General features: G+C 36.9%; 1 protein-coding gene across 1 annotated transcript in view; it reads left to right on the top strand.

Annotated features, from left to right (window-relative positions):
- The window catches only part of TDRD3 (tudor domain containing 3), a gene marked incomplete at its 5' end in the record, with an annotated part of 202,067 nt that extends 190,832 nt beyond the window's left edge, over positions 1-11,235 (top strand). Inside the window, 2 exons of the mRNA XM_079721579.1 lie at positions 4,994-5,119; positions 11,051-11,235. Of these exons, the coding sequence (XP_079577705.1) occupies positions 4,994-5,110 (117 nt within the window). The 3' untranslated portion in view covers positions 5,111-5,119; positions 11,051-11,235. The remainder of the gene's footprint in view (positions 1-4,993; positions 5,120-11,050) is intronic.
- Positions 11,236-23,726: the final 12,491 nt, after the last annotated feature.

Below are 23,726 nucleotides of genomic sequence, written 5' to 3'. Positions count from 1 at the left end.
TCTAATATAATAGAATATTAGTATAATTGATCTAAAATAGATTACTTAAAATATTTTAAGTTCTACTTTTGGAATCCATTACATGATTTTCTGTTTTTGTTTTTGAATGGGGCAGAGGTACTTTATTTCATTGCTTGGACTAAAAAGCAAAATCAAAGGTCAAAGTTTTCCAGTGGAAACCAAGAGGAAATGTATGAATATCCAAGGTATAATCAAAATTAAACACAACCTAGAGCCAATTCAGAAAGCTCAATAATCTTCAAAGTGGTTTTCATACATTAATTAATGCTGATGGCATCACAAGGATGAAAGAAATTTAATTCTCATATTTTAGTTACGGATAACCACAGGAAGAATCTGAATGGATCAAGATGTGCCATTTTAATAAGGCAGGTCAACAAATATTTCATCCAATTTTAAGGATCTACCACATCAGCAATATAAGAGGTGCAAAGTATCCCACTGATGTGGCCTATTTTACAGCCTGTTTTTTTTGTTTGTTTTAGACTTTATTTTATAGAGGAGTTTTAGATTCACAGCAAAACTGAGAGGGGTACGGGATTTCCCATGTACTCTTTGCCCCCACACATGCATAGCCTCTCCCATTTATCAACATCCCCCACCATCTATCAGTTGTACATATATTACAATTGATAGACCTATGTTAACTCATCATTATTTTCCAGAGTCCACAGTTTACATTAGGGTTCACTCGTGGTGTACACTGGGTTTGGACAAATGTATTGAGACATGTATCTACCATAATAGTATCATACAGGATAGTTTCACAGCCCTAAAAATCTTCCTGTGTTTTGCGTGTTCATCCCTCCATCCCTCCTAACCCTTGCCAACCAATGATCTTTTTACTGTCCCTATTTTGCCTTTATTACATGATGTTTTGGGAAAGCATGTTTGTCTTTAAAATTTTTGTTTGCTTAGGTTTTATATTAAAATTAGTTTCTATTTCTATAAACTGACTACACAAGTTAACCAGACAGGCAAAGGTAGTCTGGAAATTCATAAGTAGTTCATATGTGAATCACTCAAGGAGATATGTACTCATTAAGATTTCAGTGTTCAAAATATTCAGAGTTCAAGGATTATTGTTGAGGGTACGTTGTATACATTTTGTATGCTGGCTTGTGTTTTTGTGACTACTATGCAAATTGTTTAAAGGAACTGACCAGAAAAATTTTTATTAAATTTCACACAAAATAGCTATTAGAGGTGACAATATTAGTAAGTTTTTCCAAGTTTTTTGTGAAGAGAATTGCCATCCCTTTTCCCTACTCCCACCAGTAATCAATAATCGTTTTCTCCTTACAAAGTCATGACTGTGCAAAAATGCTGAAGAAATGGTAATGTAAGATAAGGCAATTCAGTAAGTTAAGTAAGTATGAACATGTTGCTGAAGCAGAGGTAAACATAGTATTGTCAGCGAATAGAGACCTCCCCACAAAAGTTCCATAAATGCAGGTTTTAGGCATTAGAGACAGGGGCAGAAGAAATATCCGAAAAGGAAAAGGGAAAGGGTGGCAAACCCAAACTTCCTGAATTTCAGAATTATTTTCCAGGCTGTCCTGGCACTTAGGAATAGGATGTTTCCTCCTCCTCCATTTGCCTAGAGAGCATCCTTGACCTCTACCTACTGGATGTAGTAACAACTCCCCCACCTACTCCTTCAGCTTGTAATAACCAAAAATGTCTCCAGACATTGGCTACCTCCCCCGCCCCCCCCTCACTGTGGTGTAGGGAAATCACTCCCAGTTGAGAACCACCAGATCCACCACCTTCTTTAGAGTGGTGATTTATATGCTTATCTGCACATCACCTTTATTTGTGGAACAGAGAACCTGACCTGTATTTAAATGTGTTTCACACCTCCTACTGAAGTATGTTCCAGGTTCGAAGTAACTGATTTACAATGAGCTTTTCCAACAGCTCATTTATAAATGAGGAAATAATGTATTTGTCTGTATTCTCACTTAAGATGTAGTTTGTGCTAACGAGAGACTAAAAATGATATGCAGGAAAGGTGTAGTTGTGACCCATCAAATGTGTTTTATAGGTGAAGTTGTGTATCCCCTTTTTGCATTGGTGCTGTGACTCTTTTTTTTCCTTTCAACATATCACTTCATTCATGTTTGGTGTCACAATGATTATTGCATATGTATGTTTTCATTAAAAGGAGTAATAAACTACTAAATATTTGCATAAAAAGAGGGCGCATTTTGAATATTATTTATTTAGTATTTTAAAAACAGGTAAATCTGATAGCATGGTGAGCAAAAATCTGAGTCCCAATAAAATGGTTCTAAATCTCAAAAGCTTTGGTGAAGATAGCATTGGTCAGTTCCATTTTTATAAACATTATCACCAGTCTTTTAAAGAGCCTTGTCTGAGTCAGAAACAAAATGGCCCTGGTCTGGACTCTTCCTTAGTGAGCTCTGTGACTTGGGAAAATCACCTCTCTGGGTTTAGAGATTCCTCATCTGTCAAATCTAAGGGGACAGACCAGATAGCCTTCCAGGACTGTGCCAGCTCAAAATACTGTCAGATTTTTAAAAAATGTTCATCAACTGTGAAATTAAAATTTTTTTTAGTTCTAAAGCTGTTACAGAGTAGTGAAACTAAAGGAAGAAGATAAAGGTATAAATTTCCTTCAAAGATGACTCCAAATAAACTGATCTATTAAATTGAGCTGTGTGTTATATGGAAAAATGTGTTCATTCATTGCTAAAAATTACTAGCTCTAAACTGTATGAAGTGGTTTTTGTGGGTAACCAGGTTTGCCCCCAACTACTCTGTGGGAAGAATATTTCAAAGTTAAAAGAGCAAGATTGTGCCTTTGACAACTGAAAACCAAGCTGTCAGAATTATTTTTATTTTTTGCCTCCATTTTGTCTAAAATGATTGTGAAGACATCAAATAATGTGAAAGAAATCTCATGGTTGGTCATCTCTATAAAACCATTTAATTGGTTATGGCTAGTATAGTCTGAGATTCTTTTAAACAGTAGAGATAGTTTTTCAAATAGCAATGTCATATTTATTATATAAATCCAGCTCACTCAGTAAATGTAGAGTCCTACCTTTAATACTATATTTTATTGATAAAGTATATAGGTTTTTAGATGTCCTCTAACCAGTTTTGCAGCTGGGTGTGGAGAATAATAATATTCCATTCTAATTCCTAGAATAATTACTTCACCTTCTACAGCAGCAAACATATTTTCATCCTTCTCAGTTAATATGCACAGTTGCAAATATCATATGTCATAAAAATAAATAGTTTCTTTTGAAATTTAGCTATAAGATTTGACAATAATCATTCAGAGCAGTGACCATATTAATAAAAAAGATTTGTCTTCTTTCCTGAGCACTTTAATTTTTCTTCCTGCATCTTAATTGCTTTACTAAATTATAGACATAATATCTGAAGCTTCTAACCATTTTGAGATTGATTATTAATGAAAGGGGAATAGAGAAAGGAGAACTAATCTGGAAGTTTGTCTCTAAAATGTTGTTATTGAGTTATGCCAGATATATTGTCAGATTTCTCTATTCTCTTATTTAGGTGATGATGGCCCCTTAAGGGTGATCATTAATTTTGGGCAATTAGTTTATTTCTTTTACATGCAGACTGAGACTTAAGGATTTAAATAGCAGTGTCTGAATCAAAACTCAGATTTATCTTCGAAGTATTAGGGCAAAGTCACAAAGCTTTCCTGGACTTCAGCGTCCCTTATATAAAATGGAGATAACGGTTCTTAAGAATACTGTGGAGAATGCCTATTAATGAGTGATACGTTTGTGCCAAATATTAAATATCATTTCTAAATAACAGGATTTGATCAAATTATCATAGCATCTTTCTACTTGCATCAAGTAAAATTGCAATAGTTGATCTGTAAAAATTAAAGAATAGAACTCAGTCTTTCATATAACTCCATTTGCTATTAGGGTCAAAGGAAAGCAACCTTTTGGGACAGAAGATTCAATGATAAAGTAAGAAGGAGGAGGAAGAAATAGGATAAATTTCCTAAATCATGCAAACTATTGTGCTCTGATAATTCAGCTGGAATTTAAACTCTGCTTTTGAAATAGATACTGTTTCTTTCATAAACAAAAATGAGAGCCAATTTTTTTCTCTCTCTGAAGGGAACATACTTCACAGCCGCATTAATTTAAAACACTAAAATAACAGGGTGGCAGCACTCAGTAAGAAACCAGTGTGGCTTTTGGCTACATTTCTGTTGCTTCTAAGTCCTTTTCAAATATTGTAATTAACTATACTGTTTCTGCTGTTTATTCTGCTTATACTAATTTATCCATGCCATTCCTTGAGTTGCTGGTTCTACCAGTAAGAAAGAATATGGGAAGAAAACAGTTTCCGTCTTACTGTGGCAATTGCTGTGTCTTGCATGAAGCTTTCTTTATATGTAAATTGTATTTCTCTCCTCATTCCAATCCATTATTTTTTCCTGTCTCTAGATATAAGGTTCTTAACGATGTTGGAGGTTTCATCAGATGAGGACAAACAGCTGGTGAACATTCTCTGGCTCCTCAGTCCCTTTTCCATAGCTTACCAAAACCCCTTTCCATGATAAATACCTGGAACTATTTAGAAGCCCAAATATTCAATTAAACTTGTATTACATTGCTCGCTTTTCTGTGTTTTTACCACATTGTGTCAAGTCATTTGAGGAGATAACCATACTATTATGTGGAAATAGTTTCCTTTTCTAGAATTAAATTTGATTCTAACGTTACCACTATAAGTTTCATCCTTCTATTAACAAGGACCAAAAGAGTTTTAACAATGTCCTTGCCTTTTTTTTTCTTTCCCCTGCCTCCCACTATTATAAAAGTTGACAGATGTGAATCCCAGGGCAGCTTAAGAGGGTATATCAAAACGGGGACCATAAAATGTATTTAATGTAGGAAACTTGGAACTGTTTTGAACATGTTAAATCACTACTCTTTGCAAATAGGAAGAAGAAGCCACCTATGACCAAACTCTTGAATTCCGTAGAGGAGGTGATGGCCAGCCAAGACGATCCACTCGTCCAACCCAGCAGTTCTACCAACCTCCCCGGGCTCGGACCTAATGTGAGAAGGTAAAGTTGACATTGTGAGGAGCTTTCCATGTAAAGAAAGATACTATCATGTTAAATATATAAGTCCAGTTATATATAATATATTATTATATATAATAATATATAAATATTATATATATATAATATTTCATAATAACATATAGACCTACCTCATTTTATTGTGCTTCATTGTATTGCACTTCACAGATATTGCATATTTTACAAATTGGAAGTTTCTGGCAACCCAGCATCAAGCAATTCTATCAGTGCCATTTTTCTAACAGCATTTGCTCACTTTTCTGTCTCTGTGTCACATTTTGGTAATCCTCACAATATTTCAAACTTCTTATTATTATATTTGTTATGGTGATCTGTAGTCAGTGATCTTTGATGTTACTATTGCAAAATGATTATGATTCAGTGAAGGCTCAGATTATGGTTAGCACTTTTTAGCAATAAAGTATTTTTAATTAAGGCATGTACATCGTTTTTTAGACATAATGCTATTGCACACTCAATAGACAACAGTATAGTGTAAATATAACTTTTATATGCACTGGGAAACCAAAAACTTAGGGTGATTATTTTATTGCGATATTCACTTATTGTGTTGGTCTGGAACTGAGCCCTCAGTATCTCTGGGGTTTGCCTGTAATAGAAGATAACTAATGTTTTAAAACTACTTTCAATTATAAAGTATTTAAGATAATACCATAGTTACAAACTACTTTTTCTCCAAACCTTTCCCCGCAAATGCTATCCCTAATCCCCTTTTTTCTCTATACCTACTCTTTTCTATTGGAGGTGATGACAATCAGTGAAATGACTATAGGTTTGAAAGCAGGAAGAAGATGAAAGAAAACAAAGGACTAAATAATTATCAACCTGGGTAATTGAGTTTATTTTTTGTTTAATTGATTTCAGTCCTTTTTAAGAAAGAGGAAATGTTTCATATATATCTTCAGGAATTGGATGAAGACAACATGACTGCTTATTGAGATGTAATTTTGAGGCCTTATGCTGTCAATCCAGAAACTTTCATCTTAGAGTTTCAGAAAGAGAGGTGGTATCTGAAAATCATCTTCAGTAGGAAGGAAGAGAAATATAAATATAACAAAGTCAGCAAATTATAGGACCAATCTAAGACATTCTCATTTTGATGAACAAAGACCTTACTTCTTAATATGTTTTTAGAAAGAAATACTTTCGCCATCTTTGGTAACATTTCTATTTTTTCCTTATGCCAGGGATTTTGAATATTTTTTTTAATAATTAGAGTTTTCCCGTTACAGCTTTTGTTATACATCACATAAGACTATTTTAGACTTTATATCTTTTTTCTTAGTCTCTTCTTAGTAGCAAGACTATTGAGAATTTTTAAGAAATTGTTCCCAATTCCTTATTTTCTTATTCCTTATTTCAGCTGTTCATTCTGATAATGCTGTTATCCACATTGTATTTGTCCCCTACTAAGTGACTCTCAAACCAGCCAAGACTGTTTAGCACTTGAAATGCAGCTAGCCTGAATTGAGATGTGCTATAAATCATAAAAAATGCATACTAGATTTCAGACTTAGTTTGGAAAAAAACTCAATAATTTTTATTATTTATATATCAAAATGATAATATTTTTAATAGATTGGGTTAAATAAAAAGTTATTACAATAATTTCACCTGTTTATTTTTACTTTTTAATTTTTTTTTTTTTTTTTTTTTTTTTTTTTTGCGGTATGCGGGCCTCTCACTGTTGTGGCCTCTCCCTTTGCGGAGCACAGGCTCCGCACGCGCAGGCTCAGTGGCCATGGCTCACGGGTCCAGCCGCTCCGCAGCATGTGGGATACTCCCGGACCGGGGCACTAACCCGTGTCCCCTGCATCAGCAGGTGGACTCTCAACCACTGCGCCACCAGGGAAGCCCTATTTTTACTTTTTAATGTGGCTACTAGAAAAGTAAGAATTACATATGTCTCACATTATATTTCTGGACAGCACTGTTCCAGAGTCTTACATCTCCTTCAGCTTCCCCAAAGCTCTTTCATTGGTTAAAAATTCGTTCTGTCATCCTAAATGAAGAAATGTTTTCTTATATTTTCTAGCCCTTTGCTCCTTATGTAATAGTGTGCCTGGAGCAGAAGCCTGATGCTATTTGGCTTCTGATTTACCCGAGTAAGCCAGTATAGCACCTTTTCCCTCTTATTGTTGATTTTTCTTTGCACTTAATACAAGGCTGTCAAGTAAACAAACGTGACCTTTTGTCCACAGTATCACAGAAGAGCTACTTCTTGACTTTGGGCATTTTTCTGTAGCATGCAAGAATTGACCAAAGCAGAATCAAAGTATACGTAAGGACTTCAGCAACTTTACATTGTGCACGGCTGAACATCCACTTTTAAAATAAGCTCAGTGTGCTTATAATTAAATCTTATTTAAGGTAAATGAAAACTGAATTCCCTGCTAGCTTTCCAGGGTCTTCTAAATTGTTTAAAACAGGTTTTAAAATGAGGCCAAAGGTTCTCAACCCTCTGATTGCTCTAGGACAGTGGATGCAGCACTCTAGGGCCCTTCAAGGGTGCCTTAGGGCTGTTGAAGGGAGGGCTAGAAGTAGAGAGAAGATGGTGGGAGTGAGTAAGAGTATAGCCAATGGATAGAACTCTCAGTCCTCTGGCCTCTTCTTTAGTGTCTTTCATATGTTTTATACATTAGGGTTCCATCAAAAATTTCCTTTGAAAAAGAGTACACTGCTTAAAAGTAAATTATAAACCACAGCCCTGGGGTAATTGTAGCTTATTTGTATCAAACTGTACAGTGCAAATTGTTCCTAATCAACTAAAACATTACAATCTTGTACAGTGCAAATTGTTCCTAATCAACTAAAACTTTACTATCTAAGTGGTTTTCTATGTTCCCTGAGCTAAAACTTCCATCTTTCCCAGATGCTTGCTTTGGATTATACTGTTGACATGGAAATCCTCACAGTAAGAAAATTAATTTTGGTGGGGGACAGTCCCATGATGGTATCACTAGAGAAACCTCACTGCAAAATTTACTCTAAAAATTAGTTAGTAAGACACATGTGATCTTGGTTGAAAAAACTTATTTATTCATTTTTGTACTTAGTTCAAACACATGTTATGAAAAATTTTGAAGTAGAATTAAATATACTATCTTTGAATGGGAGGTTCAGCAATAAGAATTATACTTTTTGCTTTTGTCACACAACTGAATATATTATTTTCTTTTTTTTAAGTTGATATATTTATTACTTTTTTTTCTTAAGATATAATTTTAAATGAAAGGTTTTTAACATAGGCCTTTTACTTTTTTATTATTTTTAATACATCTTTATTGGAATATAATTGCTTCACAATACTGTGTTAGTTTCTGTTGTACAACAAAGTGAATCAGCCACATGCATACATGTATCCCCATATCCCCTCCCTTTTGTGTCTCCCTCCCACCCTTCCTATCCCACCCACCCCTCTAGGTGGTCACAAAGCACGGAGCTGATCTCCCTGTGCTTCCCACTAGCTGTCTATTTTACATCTGGTAGTGTATTTTGTTTTTATTTCCTCATTCCTGGTTTCCATTTAACTTAAGCATTTAAAAAGAAGATATACACTGTATCCAGCCATTTGACTTCCAGCAAATATAAGCATGGATTCTAATATATGCTGAAATTTTTGTAAGATTTTGTTATTTAAAATTATTCAAGATAGTGAGAAACACTTAAGACACTTTCTTTTATCACTTCTAAAAAACATAATTTCGTAGTCATAATCTTTATGCTTTGGGTACTTTGCTAGGTGATGAATGACACATAGTAGCTGCTAAGTAAGTGTTTTTTAAATCAATGTATTAAATCAAAGATTTAAAGTTGTTGATGTGTAATTTACATTCTTTGATTATCCTAAGAAGGTTTTTTACAAGCCTTCTATGCCATCGCCACCACCGCCCAACCCTACATACTCATATACTTCCCCAAAAGTGGAAAGGGATTTAGATTCTGCTTGAGCCTGGTACTAAGGACGACATCAGTGCTTAGCAAAAGCAAGAGGTAGCTGGGAGTTAGGGCTCAGTGGAGGAGGAGGTCTCTAAGGGGCAATGTGGGAAATAGGCCTAGGTCTGAGAAAGGGTGCTGGCATGTCAGGTTCACCCCCTGAGGGGAGAGAGGGCCCAAAACCTCTAGCTCCTGGGCTCGTCATTGTTACAGACAACGTAGAGATAAGAGCATATATGGATAGAGAAAGTATACGTAGTTATTTAATCAATGAAAATGACCAGAACTATGTGCATTTGGAGAGGTCTCTGACATTATTGGAGTCCTAGGAATTAGATACCAGTTATTGGTGGTGGAAGAAGAGTACGGCTTTAGACACATTAAGAGTGTGACTTTGATGTGTTTGGTGCTATCATGAACTTCTGAATAAGAATTATATGATTAAAATTAAGCTTAAGAAATATTGCTGTTATGACATATATATACTACTATTTATAAAATAGATAACTAATGAGAACCTACTGTATAGCACAGGGAACTCTACTCAATGTTCTGTGGTGACCTAAATGGGAAGGAAATCCAGAAAAGAGGAGACATACGTATACATATGGTTGATGCACTTTGCTGTACACTTGAAACTAACACAACATTGTAAATTAACAATACCTCAATTAAAAAAAAAAAGAAATATTGCTGTTGGATGTAGGATGGATTACAACACCAGGAGGTAAAGAATCTAAGAAGCTATTGCACTGGTCCAGTCAAAGAGTTACAGCCTCGTGTCCTGCTGTAAAAGGAGAGAAATGGCAGACCTGTGTAGAAAGACCTTGTCACACAACACACATCAGCAGGAAGCTCCCTAGTGCCATGGAGGTTAAGGCTAAGTATGCAAAGTGGTTTAATAAATGGTGACTCACTTTTAATTTCATTTCTAGTTTCTTATTTGTTTCACGAAAAAGTAGTCTTCACAATTTTGCATATTAACCAGAAACCTTGAAACCAATAGCAAAGCATAGACTACTCTATAAATACCATGACTTTGTTTATTTTCTAAGGTCCAGGTTTTAGCACCATTCGTAGCTGGTAAAAGATGGATTTTTAAATGGCTTTTTTTTTTTTTTTTGACAATCTAAATCAGCATCTTTTTGCAAAATTTTTCAAATCAAGGTCAGGGAAGTGATTGCCATAAAGATAGCTATTATTACAGGATCCCGTGATGCCAGCCGGATAGGCATCGTGTGAGGATAATAGTACCCAAAGCTCTTTATTTTCTAATCAGGAGACTATATACCTCAGAAGACTTCTGCGCTGTTTGAATGCAGCCATGGGAATGCTACCCATCCCTGCCCAACCATTCTTTCATCCATGAGACTGAAATAGGACTGGAGCAAACAAGGCTTCTCTCACCACCTCTCTCAGCCTTTTCTGTTGTCACCACCCAGAGTGTTTCTACTAGAGTGGTATCTGATAAAGGTGGGGAGCAGGCGGGGGGGGGGCGACAGACTCAAGTAAATTACTTGTGAGACTAAACCAGCTCAAAGGTGTTCAAAGGGGAAATGGAGGCAGGTAGAATGGGGGTACACGTGCATTGGCAGACTGCACCTTTTTTAGGTCATCCTCTGTTAAACTCTACTCAGTTAATCCGAATTCCTGAGGTCCACATACTAGCAATAGAGGGACTAACAGTGACAGAGATATACTTTAAGAATTTCTAGAAGAAAAAATTATTTAAAAGATTTTGCTTTTTGTTTACATACTGATTTATAGAAATTATAAATCAGTATATTTATAAATCAGTATGTTTATGAATTAACAGTGTCCAATTTGCTCTACTTGTGATCTATTGATACTTATACAAACACTTCACATTTACAGGTAAGTTTCAGCAGTGTATCTTGCATATGGAAAAGTCAATTTGAGGGTCCAGTTTCACTTTCTTCCTCTCTTTTTAAATAGAGTCTTTGTGAAGAAAGGAGCTGTTGACTGAAACATCCTGGTCAAAACCTGTTGATAGACCTCCTACTTTCCCTTCAGAATAAGATGGAGCCATGGTGGATATTATTATTTGGAGAACTAAAAGACAGATTTTAGGGGGAAAAAATTCAACCCACATAAAGAATGGGGAAAAAATACAATAAATTAAGCAAATACCTTTTACAAGTGAAAGAATTTTTTCTTCTTCCATCAATAAAACCAGTGCACTATTAAATACATTGTTTTGCTGTATGTTTTATTTGCTGAATGTTATTTTTCTTGTTCATCTGGTACTAACCCCATACTAATTGCCTTCTGTAGAATGGCAATTACAGCATACTGATGCCTCCCTGTAATTACAGAATAAACTGACTTACACAGCTTGCCACATTTCTTACAAAACAACCTGAAGCCAAATAGCAGTTCTTAGTATGGTAACATTACTACATATGACAGCAAAAAATATTCAAAACTTGTATATGTTGTTTTAGCACTCTATTAATGTAATTTGATTGAAAAACAGTCATTCCCTTCCTTATAAAATGTGCAGTGGATCTTTTAAGATGCAGCCGGTTGCAAATAACAGAAAACACAGCTCAAACTGGCTTAAACACTAAAGTACTGACTGACTTCACTACCAGAAGTACAGTAGATTTCAGCTGGTTTAATTTAGTGACTCAGAGTTGTCATGAAAGATCCTGATTCTTTGCATCTCATTTCTGCTTTCTCTGGTATAAGCATTCTACAGCAGGCTGCCCCATGTGAGCCCAGGATGGCTACAGCTTCCTGAGCTATTAAATCCAGGGATGGGGTTGGGGTCCCTTCCAGAAGTGCACTTAGAAGAGAAAAGAATCTTTCACACTCAGGCCACATTTACCTGTATTGTGCGACTTTTCAACCTATGAACCAGAAACTTCAGCAAGGGTCTGTGGGTTAGTTTAGGCCTGATCCAAGTGTCCCACCCTTACAAGTGGGGGCCATCTGCTTTCCTAGAAGCATATTCGATTTGAGGCAGAAGATATATATCTGAAAGTCAGGATACTTGCCAAAAGGAGAGGGAGAGGTGTTGGAGAAGCAACCAGAATGTCCATTACAGAGAACCAGTACGCCTAAACTACAAACTCTTAATAGGACAAAAATAATACTCTTAGTCCTATGAAATAAGAAGTGAGTAGTTAAAAAGAAATAAAGAGAGCTTCCCTGGTGGCGCAGTGGTTGAGAGTCCGCCTGCCGATGCAGGGGACACAGGTTCGTGCCAGAGTCCAGGAAGATCCCACATGCCATGGAGCGGCTGGGCCCGTGAACCATGGCCGCTGAGCCTGCACGTGCGGAGCCTGTGCTCTGCAATGGGAGAGGCCACAACAGTGAGAGGCCTGCGTACCGAAAAAAAAAAAAAAAAAAGGAGAAAGAAAGAGGGATGGAGGAAGGATGGAAGGAAGGAAGGGGAAAATAGAATTCTCTGGTCAAAATAATTGACAAAATTTAGCATTTTGCTTTGAAGGAGAAGGCCTTAGGCATTTTCTCAGGGCCCATTAACTCTAAGTTTTGTTTCTTGATTAGCCCATGGTCGACTGTTTCTACAGTATCTTAATAAGTGAAAGAGTACAGGTGAGAAAAACATGGCTAATGGTATGGGGTTTTTGTTTGTTTTACCATTGCTGTGCATCATAATCAGCAAGGAGTTGGGTGACCTGGGCATTGGTTTTTTAAAAAAGATCTCCAAGTAATTCTAATGAATATCCTGGGTTGAAAACTAGAGGAAGGCCCATGGTAGTTTTGATGGCTTTGACAACTGATGAGTCAATAAGGGAAGAGGCAGAAGAATGTAACTGAGGTCTGAGAGTAGCTTAAAGTACTGGTTCTCTGCACTTTCTTGTTGATAGATGGGGACAGTAGTATCTAGCACAATGTTAAGCCTAGAATAGACTAAGTGGATGGCACTAGTGTTGGCTAGTGGTTGTCATGATAACAATCCCTGAGAAGAGTTCTGTGTGGTAATGTGTGATATACATGATTTGACCTGATAATCAAGAAAAGTTTAGATTCTAAAGCAAGTGAGGCCAGCCTATCTGCCCTGCTGACTGCTGGGTGCTGCTGAGCCACTGATGGCGGGAGTGCCATTTCTGACACAGCAAGATGTACTTGGCTAGGTATACCAAAAGCTAAGCTCCACCATGACTTTCTGTTATTAAGGCTAGCTGTAGGTCTGGATATGTGGGTGGAGTGTGTAATAATAAAACAATTGTTAACTATTTGCTGAGGTTTTCCTAAGTGTCACCACAGTTGTAAGCATTTTTCATTCATTATCTTTGTAATCTTCACAACTCTAGGACACTCTTCCCTCTTTTCCCCTCTTATTCTTTTTTTAGTTTGTTTTTTTGCCGAACGCGGGCCTCTCACTGTTGTGGCCTCTCCCATTGTGGAGCACAGGCTCTGGACGTGCAGGCTCAGCGGCCATGGCTCACGGGCCCAGCCGCTCCACGGCATGTGGGATCTTCCTGGACTGGGGCAAGAACCTGTGTCCCCTGCATCGGCAGGCGGACTCTGAACCATTGAGCCACCAGGGAAGCCCATCCCCTCTTATTCTTTATTTTTGTTTCATCTTGGTTTGCATTATGGTTATATTCTGTCATGTTAATTAGCCCCTTAGGTTTGTTTCACAGTTTGCTATTGCCATGAAGTGTGACGTTTATTTTTGTTGTTTCCTCCTAGTTCTATATCAGATCTATCTCTTTCCCCCTCATGGCCTCTTCCTCTCTCACCCTCCTCCTCTCCTTCCTTTCCTCTTTTCCTCTTATTTTAAGGCTTGCTTTTTCTTTGAATTTCCATATTTATATTCTTAGCTTAAGTTATTTTTTCTCCTTTCAAAAAAAATGGTTTTAAATATAGGTCAAAAATTATTCAGTAGGGCTTCCCTGGTGGTGCAGTGGTTGAGAGTCCGCCTGCCGATGCAGGGGACATGGGTTCGTGCCCCGGTCTGGGAAGATCCCACATGCCACGGAGCGGCTGGGCCCGTGAGCCATGGCCGCTGAGCCTGCACGTGCGGAGCCTGTGCTCTGCAACGGGAGAGGCCACAACAGTTAGAGGCCCACGTACCGCAAAAAAATAAATAAATAAATAAATAACTCAGTAAATATGTACTAAATACTACTCCCTGTGTTCTAGGCACTCTGCTGTGAACAAGACCAGCATGATCTTTAATCTCACCAAGCTCCAGATGTAGCTCCTCTTAGCAATTTGTTTTAGTATCTACATATTATCCTTTTCACATTCCTTTTATTTCTTTATTATAAACTTCATTTCTTAAATGTATTTCATTGACTTTTATTTTTGCTAAACTACTAAAAATTATCAATTTTTAGTTTTAATATTTTAACTTCTGCTTTGCTTTTCAAAATGGTTTTAATTTTAAAATACTTTTCACCTCTGGGCCATGGACATTTGTTTTCTGAAGAATGTCCTCAAGATAGGGGGAAGCACCTGAGGTTGTCTCCAAACTTTTGCCACTTCTCCAAAGTAGACCTGACCTAAAGGATGGTTAGCACTGGTAACCATTTTTTCCCACCCTATACCACTTCCACTTATTAAGATACTGTAGAAACAACTGTGGCCTAATAAATGAAGAAAACTAAGAGTTAACAGGCTCCAAGAGAATTCCTAAGACACACCCCTTCAAAGAAAAGTACTAAATTTTGTCAATTAATTTGGCCAAAGGATTCCCCATCCACACACTTTTCCTCGCTACTTCCGTCTTTCTCTTTTTCTTTCCCTTTCATTCTTTCTTTTTTCTTTCTCTCTCTGTCTCCTCTTTCTTTCTCTCTTCTATGTTTGTTTCTTTTCTTTCTTTCCTTTCTTCCTTTTCTTTCTTTCTCCTTTGTTTCTTTGTTTCTTTTCTTTCTTTTCCCTTTCTTTTTCTTTTTCTTTCTTTCCTTCCTTTCTTTCTTTCTTTCTTTCTCTTTCTTTCCTTTCTTCCTTCCTTCTTTCTTTCTTTCTTTCTTTCTTTCTTTCTTTCTTTCTTTCTTTCTTTCTTTCTTTCTTTCTTTCTTTCTTTCCTCCCTTCCTCCCTTCCTCCCTTTGTCACATTAAATAAATAGTTCATAGTTTGCTGGACCTTCCAGGCTTAGGCCATGATGACAGCAATACCATCACACACACTCATGTGATTCTCTCCTATTTTTATATAGTTACGTCTCTCATGGGCCTTTCTTTGTGACTCTTAACTAACTCATCCTGGCTAACTCACTACCTGCAAGGAGTAAACATGGAAGGAACAAAGAAGGAAAATATAACTGATAGTGGTAAGAGTGGTGCTTCCACTCTGACTGGGCCAGAGTGGCTGTCAGACTTGCCAGCCCTGACCCTTGACTGGAACATACAGGAAAACAAGACCTTGGCCCGTGTGTGAGCAAGCTATGGTGTCAATCCATGGCTTAGAGAACATTTAGTAGGCGGCCCTCTCTGTAGTCCCATTTCAGGTACATAGATATTTTATGCTGTTTTTCAAAAGTAAAAAATGTGTGAGAATGTTTATCACTCTTTTCTATCTTGCATTCCATCCTTCCAAAGCAACTGAAAAGATGGTATTATCATTTTATAAGATGAGAAGTACTGCAAGAAACCAGGTTTTGTGTTAGCGGGGCAGAAATCTTACTATTATCCAAGCTTTATCACCTAGATAACTAAATGGGTAGTTTAATATGTGGAAGTAATATTTATGTTTTTTCAAAATATCAAAAAAATATTTTTTTAATAAATTTATTTATTTTTGGCTGCACTGTGTCTTTGTTACTGCACACGGGCTTCTCACTGTCATTCCTTCTCTTGTTACAGAGCACGGGCTCTAGGCACTTGGGCTTCAGTAGTTGTGGCTTTCTGGCTTCAGTAGTTGTGGCTCACAGGCTTAGTTGCTCCATGGCATGTGGGATCTTCCTGTACCAGGGATCAAACCCGTGTTCCCTGCATTGGCAGGTGGATTCTTAACCACTGCACCACCAGGGAAGCCCAGCAAAAAAATTTTTTTTTTAATTCTTGAGGTGAAATGCTGTAGAAAAAGATATTCAGTAAGACAACATAATATGTTTGCATAAAGGAAAAGACGAGGCCACAGACATCAGAAATGATTTTATAGAAATAACGAAGAGAACAGGGCTAGGGTTAAAATTGTTTTAACTACAGAAGGAAAAGCTTGAATTTGGTGGATAGTTTACATACAATGGGAAGGAGAAAGTACTATCAAGAGGAGTAGGTATTCAGCCTGAGGAATAGATTCCACATACGGCTGGGACAGCTCTTCCTCTCTGGGGTTCAGACATACTCATAACCCTGTGTTGTTCAGTGCCAGTGAATGCCTGGCAGACAACAGGTGAGTTGCAGCACATGGCTAGCTCCAAGAGAGATCATGGACAGGCAGGAGGACACACGGCACCCACAGGGTCCAACACTAGGAGAAATGTGAGCTTTAGGGTGCAGGCCTGGGTCACCCACAAGAGCTCAATCCTCTAGGTTCCCCTTTTGCCAGGTTTGACAACCAATGTGGGGGCCTGGCACATTACAGTATGTCCCCTACATAGGAACCTTCAAGTTGCGAAATTTCAAAGATGTGAATGTGCATTTGCATGTCCAATCACATAAGTCAGTTCACCTGTCTGGTGTACATTGTCATGTGCGTGCCTCCTCTACAAGTGGTTGTGCTTTTGTGTGCTTCACTGTACAGCACTGTATACAGTAGTACAGTATCTTTATTTCAAGCCCAGGATGTCCAGAAGCAAGTGTAAAAGCAGCGGTATATAGCCAATTGTGTTAGTTTGGTACCTAGGCTAACTTTGTTGGACTTATGAGCAAATTGGACTTATGAACACACTCTCAGAATGGAACTCGTTTGTATGTAGGGGACTTAACTGTACTTAAAATAAGGTCACCGATACAGAGTTCAAGGTAATGATCATAAAGATGCTCAAAGAATGAGGGATAAGAATGGATATACACAGTGAAAAGTATAAAGAACTAAAACAGAGCTGAAGATACAATCACTGAAATAAAAAATACACCACAAGAAATTAACAGTAGATTAGATGGTACAGAGGAATGGTTCAGTGAACTGGGAGACAGAGTAGTGGCAATCACCCAAGCTGAATAGAAAAAAGAATTTTAAAAAATAAGGGAGGTTTAAGAGACTTGCAGGACAATATCAAGTGTACTAACATTCACATTATAGGGGATGGAAAGATATAACCTGCTCATGGAATGGAGGTATTAATATTATTATAATGACCATACTATCCAAGGCAATCTACATATTCAATGCAATCCCTATCAAAATACCAATGACATTCCTCACAGAACTAGAACAAATAATTCTAAAATTTCTATGAAAACACAAAAGACCCTGATAGTCAAAACAATATTAAGAAACAAGAACAAAACTAGAGGTATCACACTTCCTGATTTCAAACTGTACTGCAAAGCTACTCCAAATCAGTATCATACTGGCACATAATAGGCACATAGATCAATGGAACAGAATAGAAAGCCCAGAAATTAAGCCACATTTATCTGTGACAAAAGAGGCAAGAATATACATTGGGTAAAAGACAGCCTCCTCAATAAATAGTGTTGGGAAAACTAGACAGCAACATGCAGAAGAATCAAACTGGACTACTTTCTCACACCATATAAAAATATAAACTCAAAATGGATTAAAGACTTAAATGTAAGACCCAAAACCATAAAACTTCTAGAAGAAAACAAGCAGTACATTCTTTGACATATACATATAGCAATATAACAATATTTTTTGGATATGTCAGGCAAGGGAAAAAAAGCAAAAATAAACAAATGGGGCTACATCAAACTGAAGAGCTTTTGCACAGTGAAGGACACTATCAACAAAATGAAAAGGCCACCTACTGAATGAGAGAAGATATTTGCAAATGATATATATAGATAAGGGGTTAACATCCAAAAATATACAAAAAATCATTTAACTCAACATCAAGAAAACAAACAACCCAATTAAAAAATGGATAGAGGAATTGACAGTTTTTCAAAGAAGGTATACAAATGGCCAACAGGCACATGAAGAGATGCTCAGCATCATGAAGCAACAAGGAAATGCAAATCAAAATTACCTTACACCTGTCAACATGACTATTATCAAAAAGACAATAAGAAATATTGGCAAGGAGGTGGAGGAATGGGAACCCTCATGGGAAAGTAAGTTGGTGCAGTTAATATGGAAAACAATATGGAGCTTCCTCAAAAAATTAAAAATAGAACTACCATATGATCCAGCAATCCCACTCTCCAAGGTGTTTATCCAAAGAATACACAAACACTAATTCAAAAAGATATATGCACTCCTATGATCACTGCAGCATTATTTATAATAGCCAAGGTATGGAAACAACCCAAGTGTTCATCAATAGATGAATGGATAAAAAAGTTGTGGTTTATAGATACAATGGAATATTACTCAGCCATAAAAAAGAATGGAGGGCTTCCCTGGTGGCACAGTGGTTGAGAGTCCGCCTGCCAATGCAGGGGACACGGGTTCGTGCCCCAGTCCAGGAAGATCCCACATGCCACGGAGCGGCTGGACCCGTGAGCCATGGCCGCTGAACCTGCACGTCCGGAGCCTGTGCTCTGCAACGGGAGAGGCCACAACAGTGAAAGGCCTCTGTACTGCAAAAAAAAAAAAAAAAAAAAAAAAGTGGAATCTTGCCATTTGCAAGGACATGGATGGACCTAGAGGGTATTATGCTAAGTGAAATAAGTGAGACAGAGAAAGACAAAGACCATATGATTTCACTTATATGTGGAATCTAAAAAACACAACAAATGGATAAACATAACAAAAGAGAAACAGACTCATAGATACAGAGAACAAACAGGTGTTTGCCAGAGCGGATGGGAGTGGAGGGAGGAAAGAAATAGGTGAGAGAGATTAAGAGGTACAGACTTCCAGTTACAAAATAAATGAGTCATGGGTGTGAAATGTACAGTGTGGGGAATATAGTCAATAATTATGTAATATCTTTGTATGGTGACAAATGGTAACTAGACTTATTATGGTGATCATTTTGAAATGTACAGAAATATCAAATTACTATGTTGTGTACCATGAACTAACATGGTATTGTAGGTCAATTATACTTCAAAAACAAACAAATTCATAAGAAAGGAGATCAGATTTGTCGTTACCAGAGAGGGAGGAAGGGGGTTGGGGGGAGTTGGATGAGGTGATCAAAAAGTATAAACTCCCAGTTATAAGATAAATATGTACTAGGGATGTAATGTACAATATGATAAATATAATTAACCCTGCTGTAGGTTATATATGAAAGTTGTTAAAAGAGTAAATCCTAAAAGTTCTTGTCAGAAAGAAAAAATATTTCTATTTCTTTAATTTTATATCTATATGAGATGATTGATGTTCACCAAACTTACTGTGGTAATCATTTCATGATGCATGTAAGTCAAATCATTATGCTATACACCTGAAACTTACACAATGCTTTTCAATTATATCTCAATAAAGCTGGAATAAAAAAAGAACGTAGGGTTATAATCAACTGCTTCAGTAAGAGAGGCCTCTGAAAGGGTCTCTTGCATTCTCAAAGCAAAGCTTGCTAATTTGTTTTAAGTGTTTCCTAATCTGAAAAATGACAAGAATGAGAAAGAGACATATTTGGGGAACATTTTTTTTCTTCTCATTCAATTTCTTTCCTTTGAGAGCACAGGTATGAAACATACTAGTAGCACAGTGACTGCTTTAAGGATTTAGGATCCTTCTGGGCTAGAGAAATACCAGGAAAAACTGGGTTGCTACTTAGAGAATATGGGGCTTAAAGAGGTGCTATTTGTTTGTTTTGTTGTTTATTTGCTTATATTAGAGATTCTGCCCACAAGCGGGTGGGGTGAAACAGCGGTCAAAGGGAAAATGGAAAGTTAAAAATAAGGATACAAATAAAGGAAAGAACTCTTAGGGAAATACTTGAAAATGAAGACAGGTTCTTCAGTCCCCATTTTCCAAGAAGGCAGATTGTCTGCATAATGGGGAACTCCCACCCCCACCCAGAACGTAGAAATCCTGATATTAAAACTTCTTATGTTATGAGATTTTTTCTGAGTCATCTGAGGGTGTTCTCTGGGCAGTAGCATGGATTCTTCTGGCACATGGTGAGGTCTTTTTTCCTTGCTAATTTTTCCATCTGCCTTCTTTCCAGATAATAGAAAGTCAATTTTATAACCATGGTTAGAATGACCATGTAGGTTAAAAATATCAAGACATTGCTTGCTGGTATTTTCAGGTCCACATTATATAATCCAGAGACATAGACATTATAATTTGAGAGAATTATGATGGCATCATATTTAGTTTCACATCGGGATGATCTTAACTGAAGTCATATAATGACTCAGTTCAGAGATTGCTGGGCTCAACCTCAATGAAACTTTTATAAAAGGCTTTGAGAGACTAGCTGCCCATCTTGCAAGGCCTAGATAGTTTTTTAAAAAAATAATAAATTTAGAACAGCAATAGTAAGGAAATGTAGCCTCATGAAAGGGCAGACAGAACTTTTTTTTTTTGATACCTATTTTTATGTCATCTGGTTTAAGAGATACAGAAATACCCATAATTTTCACAGGCTGTTAAATGCTTTGAGGTCTATAGGCAAAGAACAAAGTTAGAGGAATGTGGTGACATATTCCAAATTCAGGTGTCATATTCTTGCCCTTTCATCACAAAAGAAAGGCAATTTTTTTAAAGTTCGAGTTCACAGGATTTCTGCTTGTGTCAGGATAGAGCAACAGGGGATGGCTTTACCTTCCTGCCTGAAACATATAAAGAACTGGACTAAATACATGAGACACTGGAACTCAAGACATTGGACATGGGCAACAAGGTACAGTGACTCTTGAGAGATGAGAAGCAACTGGGTGAGCCTTACAATTGCTTCAGTTTACTGCCTGGAGGAAGTTTTAAGGCCATGGTGAAGGGAGGGGGAACCCAGGTGATACCTGTCAGTCTCTATGAGTTGAGAGATAGAGGGGAGAGCTTAGGGAAGACAGGGTTGGTAGATTTTGCAGGGCAGAATACCAGAGAAATGTTGTTTGACCTAAATCTAATATGTAAAACTATAAAAGATCTGGGAGAAAACAGGAAATCTTCATGACCTTGTGTTTAGACAGAGTTGTTATGTATAACATCAAAAATATGATCCATAAAAGAACAAACTGATAAATAGTACTTAATCAAATTAAGAACTTATGCTTCTCAAAGACACTGTTAAGAAAACTTAAAAGAAAACAAGCCAAAGATTTGGGAAAAATATTTGCAAATTACATATCTGATAAAGGACTTGTATACATAATATATAAAGAGTTCTCAAAACACAATAAGAAATCAATCTTATTGAAAAATGGGCAAAAGATTTGAACAGTTGACCAAAAAAAGATATACAGATGGCAAATAAGACATGAAAAGATGCTCAAAATCATTAGTCATTAAGGAAATACAAATTAAAACCATAATGAGGTAACCGCTACACACCTATTAATATGGCCAAAATTGAAAAGACCCTCCATACCAAGCGTTGGCAAAGATGTGGAGGAATGGCACGCCCATACACTGCTGGTGAGAATGTAAATGATACAAACTGCTTGGAAAACAGTTTGACAGATTCTTAAAAAGTTAAACATATATATACCCATCGTATGACCCTGTCATTCCACTCCTAGTTATTTACCCAAGGCAAATGAAAGCAGATATTCATACTTAGACTTGTATATAAATGTTCATAGTATCTTTACTTGTAATAACCCCAAACTGGAAACAGTCCAAATGTCCTTTAACGTGTGAATGCGTAAACAAGTTGTAGTATATCCATAAATAAAATACCACTCAGCAATAAAAAGGAATGAGCTGATCAATAGTTCATGCAACAACAGAAATGAATCTCAAAATAATTATGCTGAGTGAAAGAGGCTAGATGTTCCTCCTTAGAGGGAGGGGAAAGGGAGGGACAAAAAGGGGGAGAAGAATTTCTATATGCCAATCATACCTCAATAAAACATCTTAAAAAAAATTGTAAACTCAATGTGGATGTTTTCTTGCTCTTCCCCTAACTCACTGAAATAATACTGGACACTACTGCTGCATTCAATGAAAAAGTCACATCATAACTTTTTACTCTTCACTGGGTTGTGGTGACAGTATTCTGTCAGATATAATTGGCTTTGTTAGAAAATATTTAACCTCAAAAATATTAATTCTTTATGACCATTTTAGAGATATGGAATCTTTAAAATTGCCACTGTCATTTGTAAAGCTCTTAATTCTCAGAGGCCAGATAGGTCATTATAATTATTGTTATTTTTGTTGTGTTAGTACTACTTAGACTTTTAAAATAAGTCTTCTTGGGGCCTGGGTTTTATATATATGTGTGTGTACCTAAATTTTCTATTTTCAGACTTTTATCTTTCAGAAGCCTCAGGCGTTTCTTTAAAAAGACAAGGGTTTTTAATAGAAAACATTTGCTTGTCTGAGCCCTTTTGTTTTTTCCTTTTATTTATTATACAATTTTCAAGTACTGACAGAAGTATCTCTAGTACCTGTGGCCTAATTTGCTACTTAATAGGTACCTGTTTTAATTTCATAAATCCTTTAGGTCTTTAGGGAAAATAAACCCATAAGTGGTTAGCTCTGGCATTTTTACAGTACATTGAATTCTTCTAAACTTTACATGGCATTTTTTCAAAATGAAGTAAGTTTTCCCCCTCCTATCTTACATTGCATCTGTATGACATACACATGCTAAAATAAATACAGTGCGCTTCCCTGGTGGCGCAGTAGCTAAGAATCCACCTGCCAATGCAGTGGACATGGGTTCGAGCCCTGATCCGGGAAGATCCCACATGCCACAGAGCAACTAAGCCCGTGCACCACAACTACTGAGCCCATGCCACAACTACTGAAACCCACACCCCTAGAGCCTGTGCTCCACAAGAGAAGACCGCAATGAGAATCCCACACACCCCAAGAAAGAGTAGCCCCCACTCACTGCAACTAGAGAAAGCCCCCGTGCCGCAACAAAGACCCAACACAGCCAAAACTTAATTAATTAATTAATTAAAAAAAAATAAATAAATACACTTACGTGGTAGCACTTACACACTATCATAACTCTTCTGTTCTTGGTACTCAGGTTATGTGCACTGAATAAATAACTCGTACATTTTGTCTTAACCTGTTGCTTTCAATGTATAACATGCTAAAACTCATAAACTCAGATGCATGTGATAATCCCAAGGTTGAAGATTTTTATAACCATTTTATAGGAAACACGTTATTTTGAGATGGAACATGGTAATTTTTCCATGTCTTCATGGTATTTGCAAAACGATACCCTTTATATACAAATGTTTCCAACTAAATCCTTCTTCATATCCCTTAAAAACGTTTTGGGGACACATTTCTTTGTCCTGCTGAATAACAAGGCCCGGGGAATTCAGGCCATTTACTATTTTCTTGTGCATGAAAATGGGTAGAAACAGATTCTGGGTAGGCCGGATTACAGTTTAGTCTCCTAAAATAATTTTCTCTGTGAATAATTCAATCAACTTAATATAAGAAAATTGTGCCATATGTTGTAAATAA

Source organism: Hyperoodon ampullatus, assembly GCF_949752795.1.
Source record: "Hyperoodon ampullatus genome assembly, chromosome: 16".
NCBI lineage: Eukaryota > Metazoa > Chordata > Mammalia > Artiodactyla > Ziphiidae > Hyperoodon > Hyperoodon ampullatus.
This window is presented reverse-complemented; position numbering and strand designations above follow the sequence as displayed.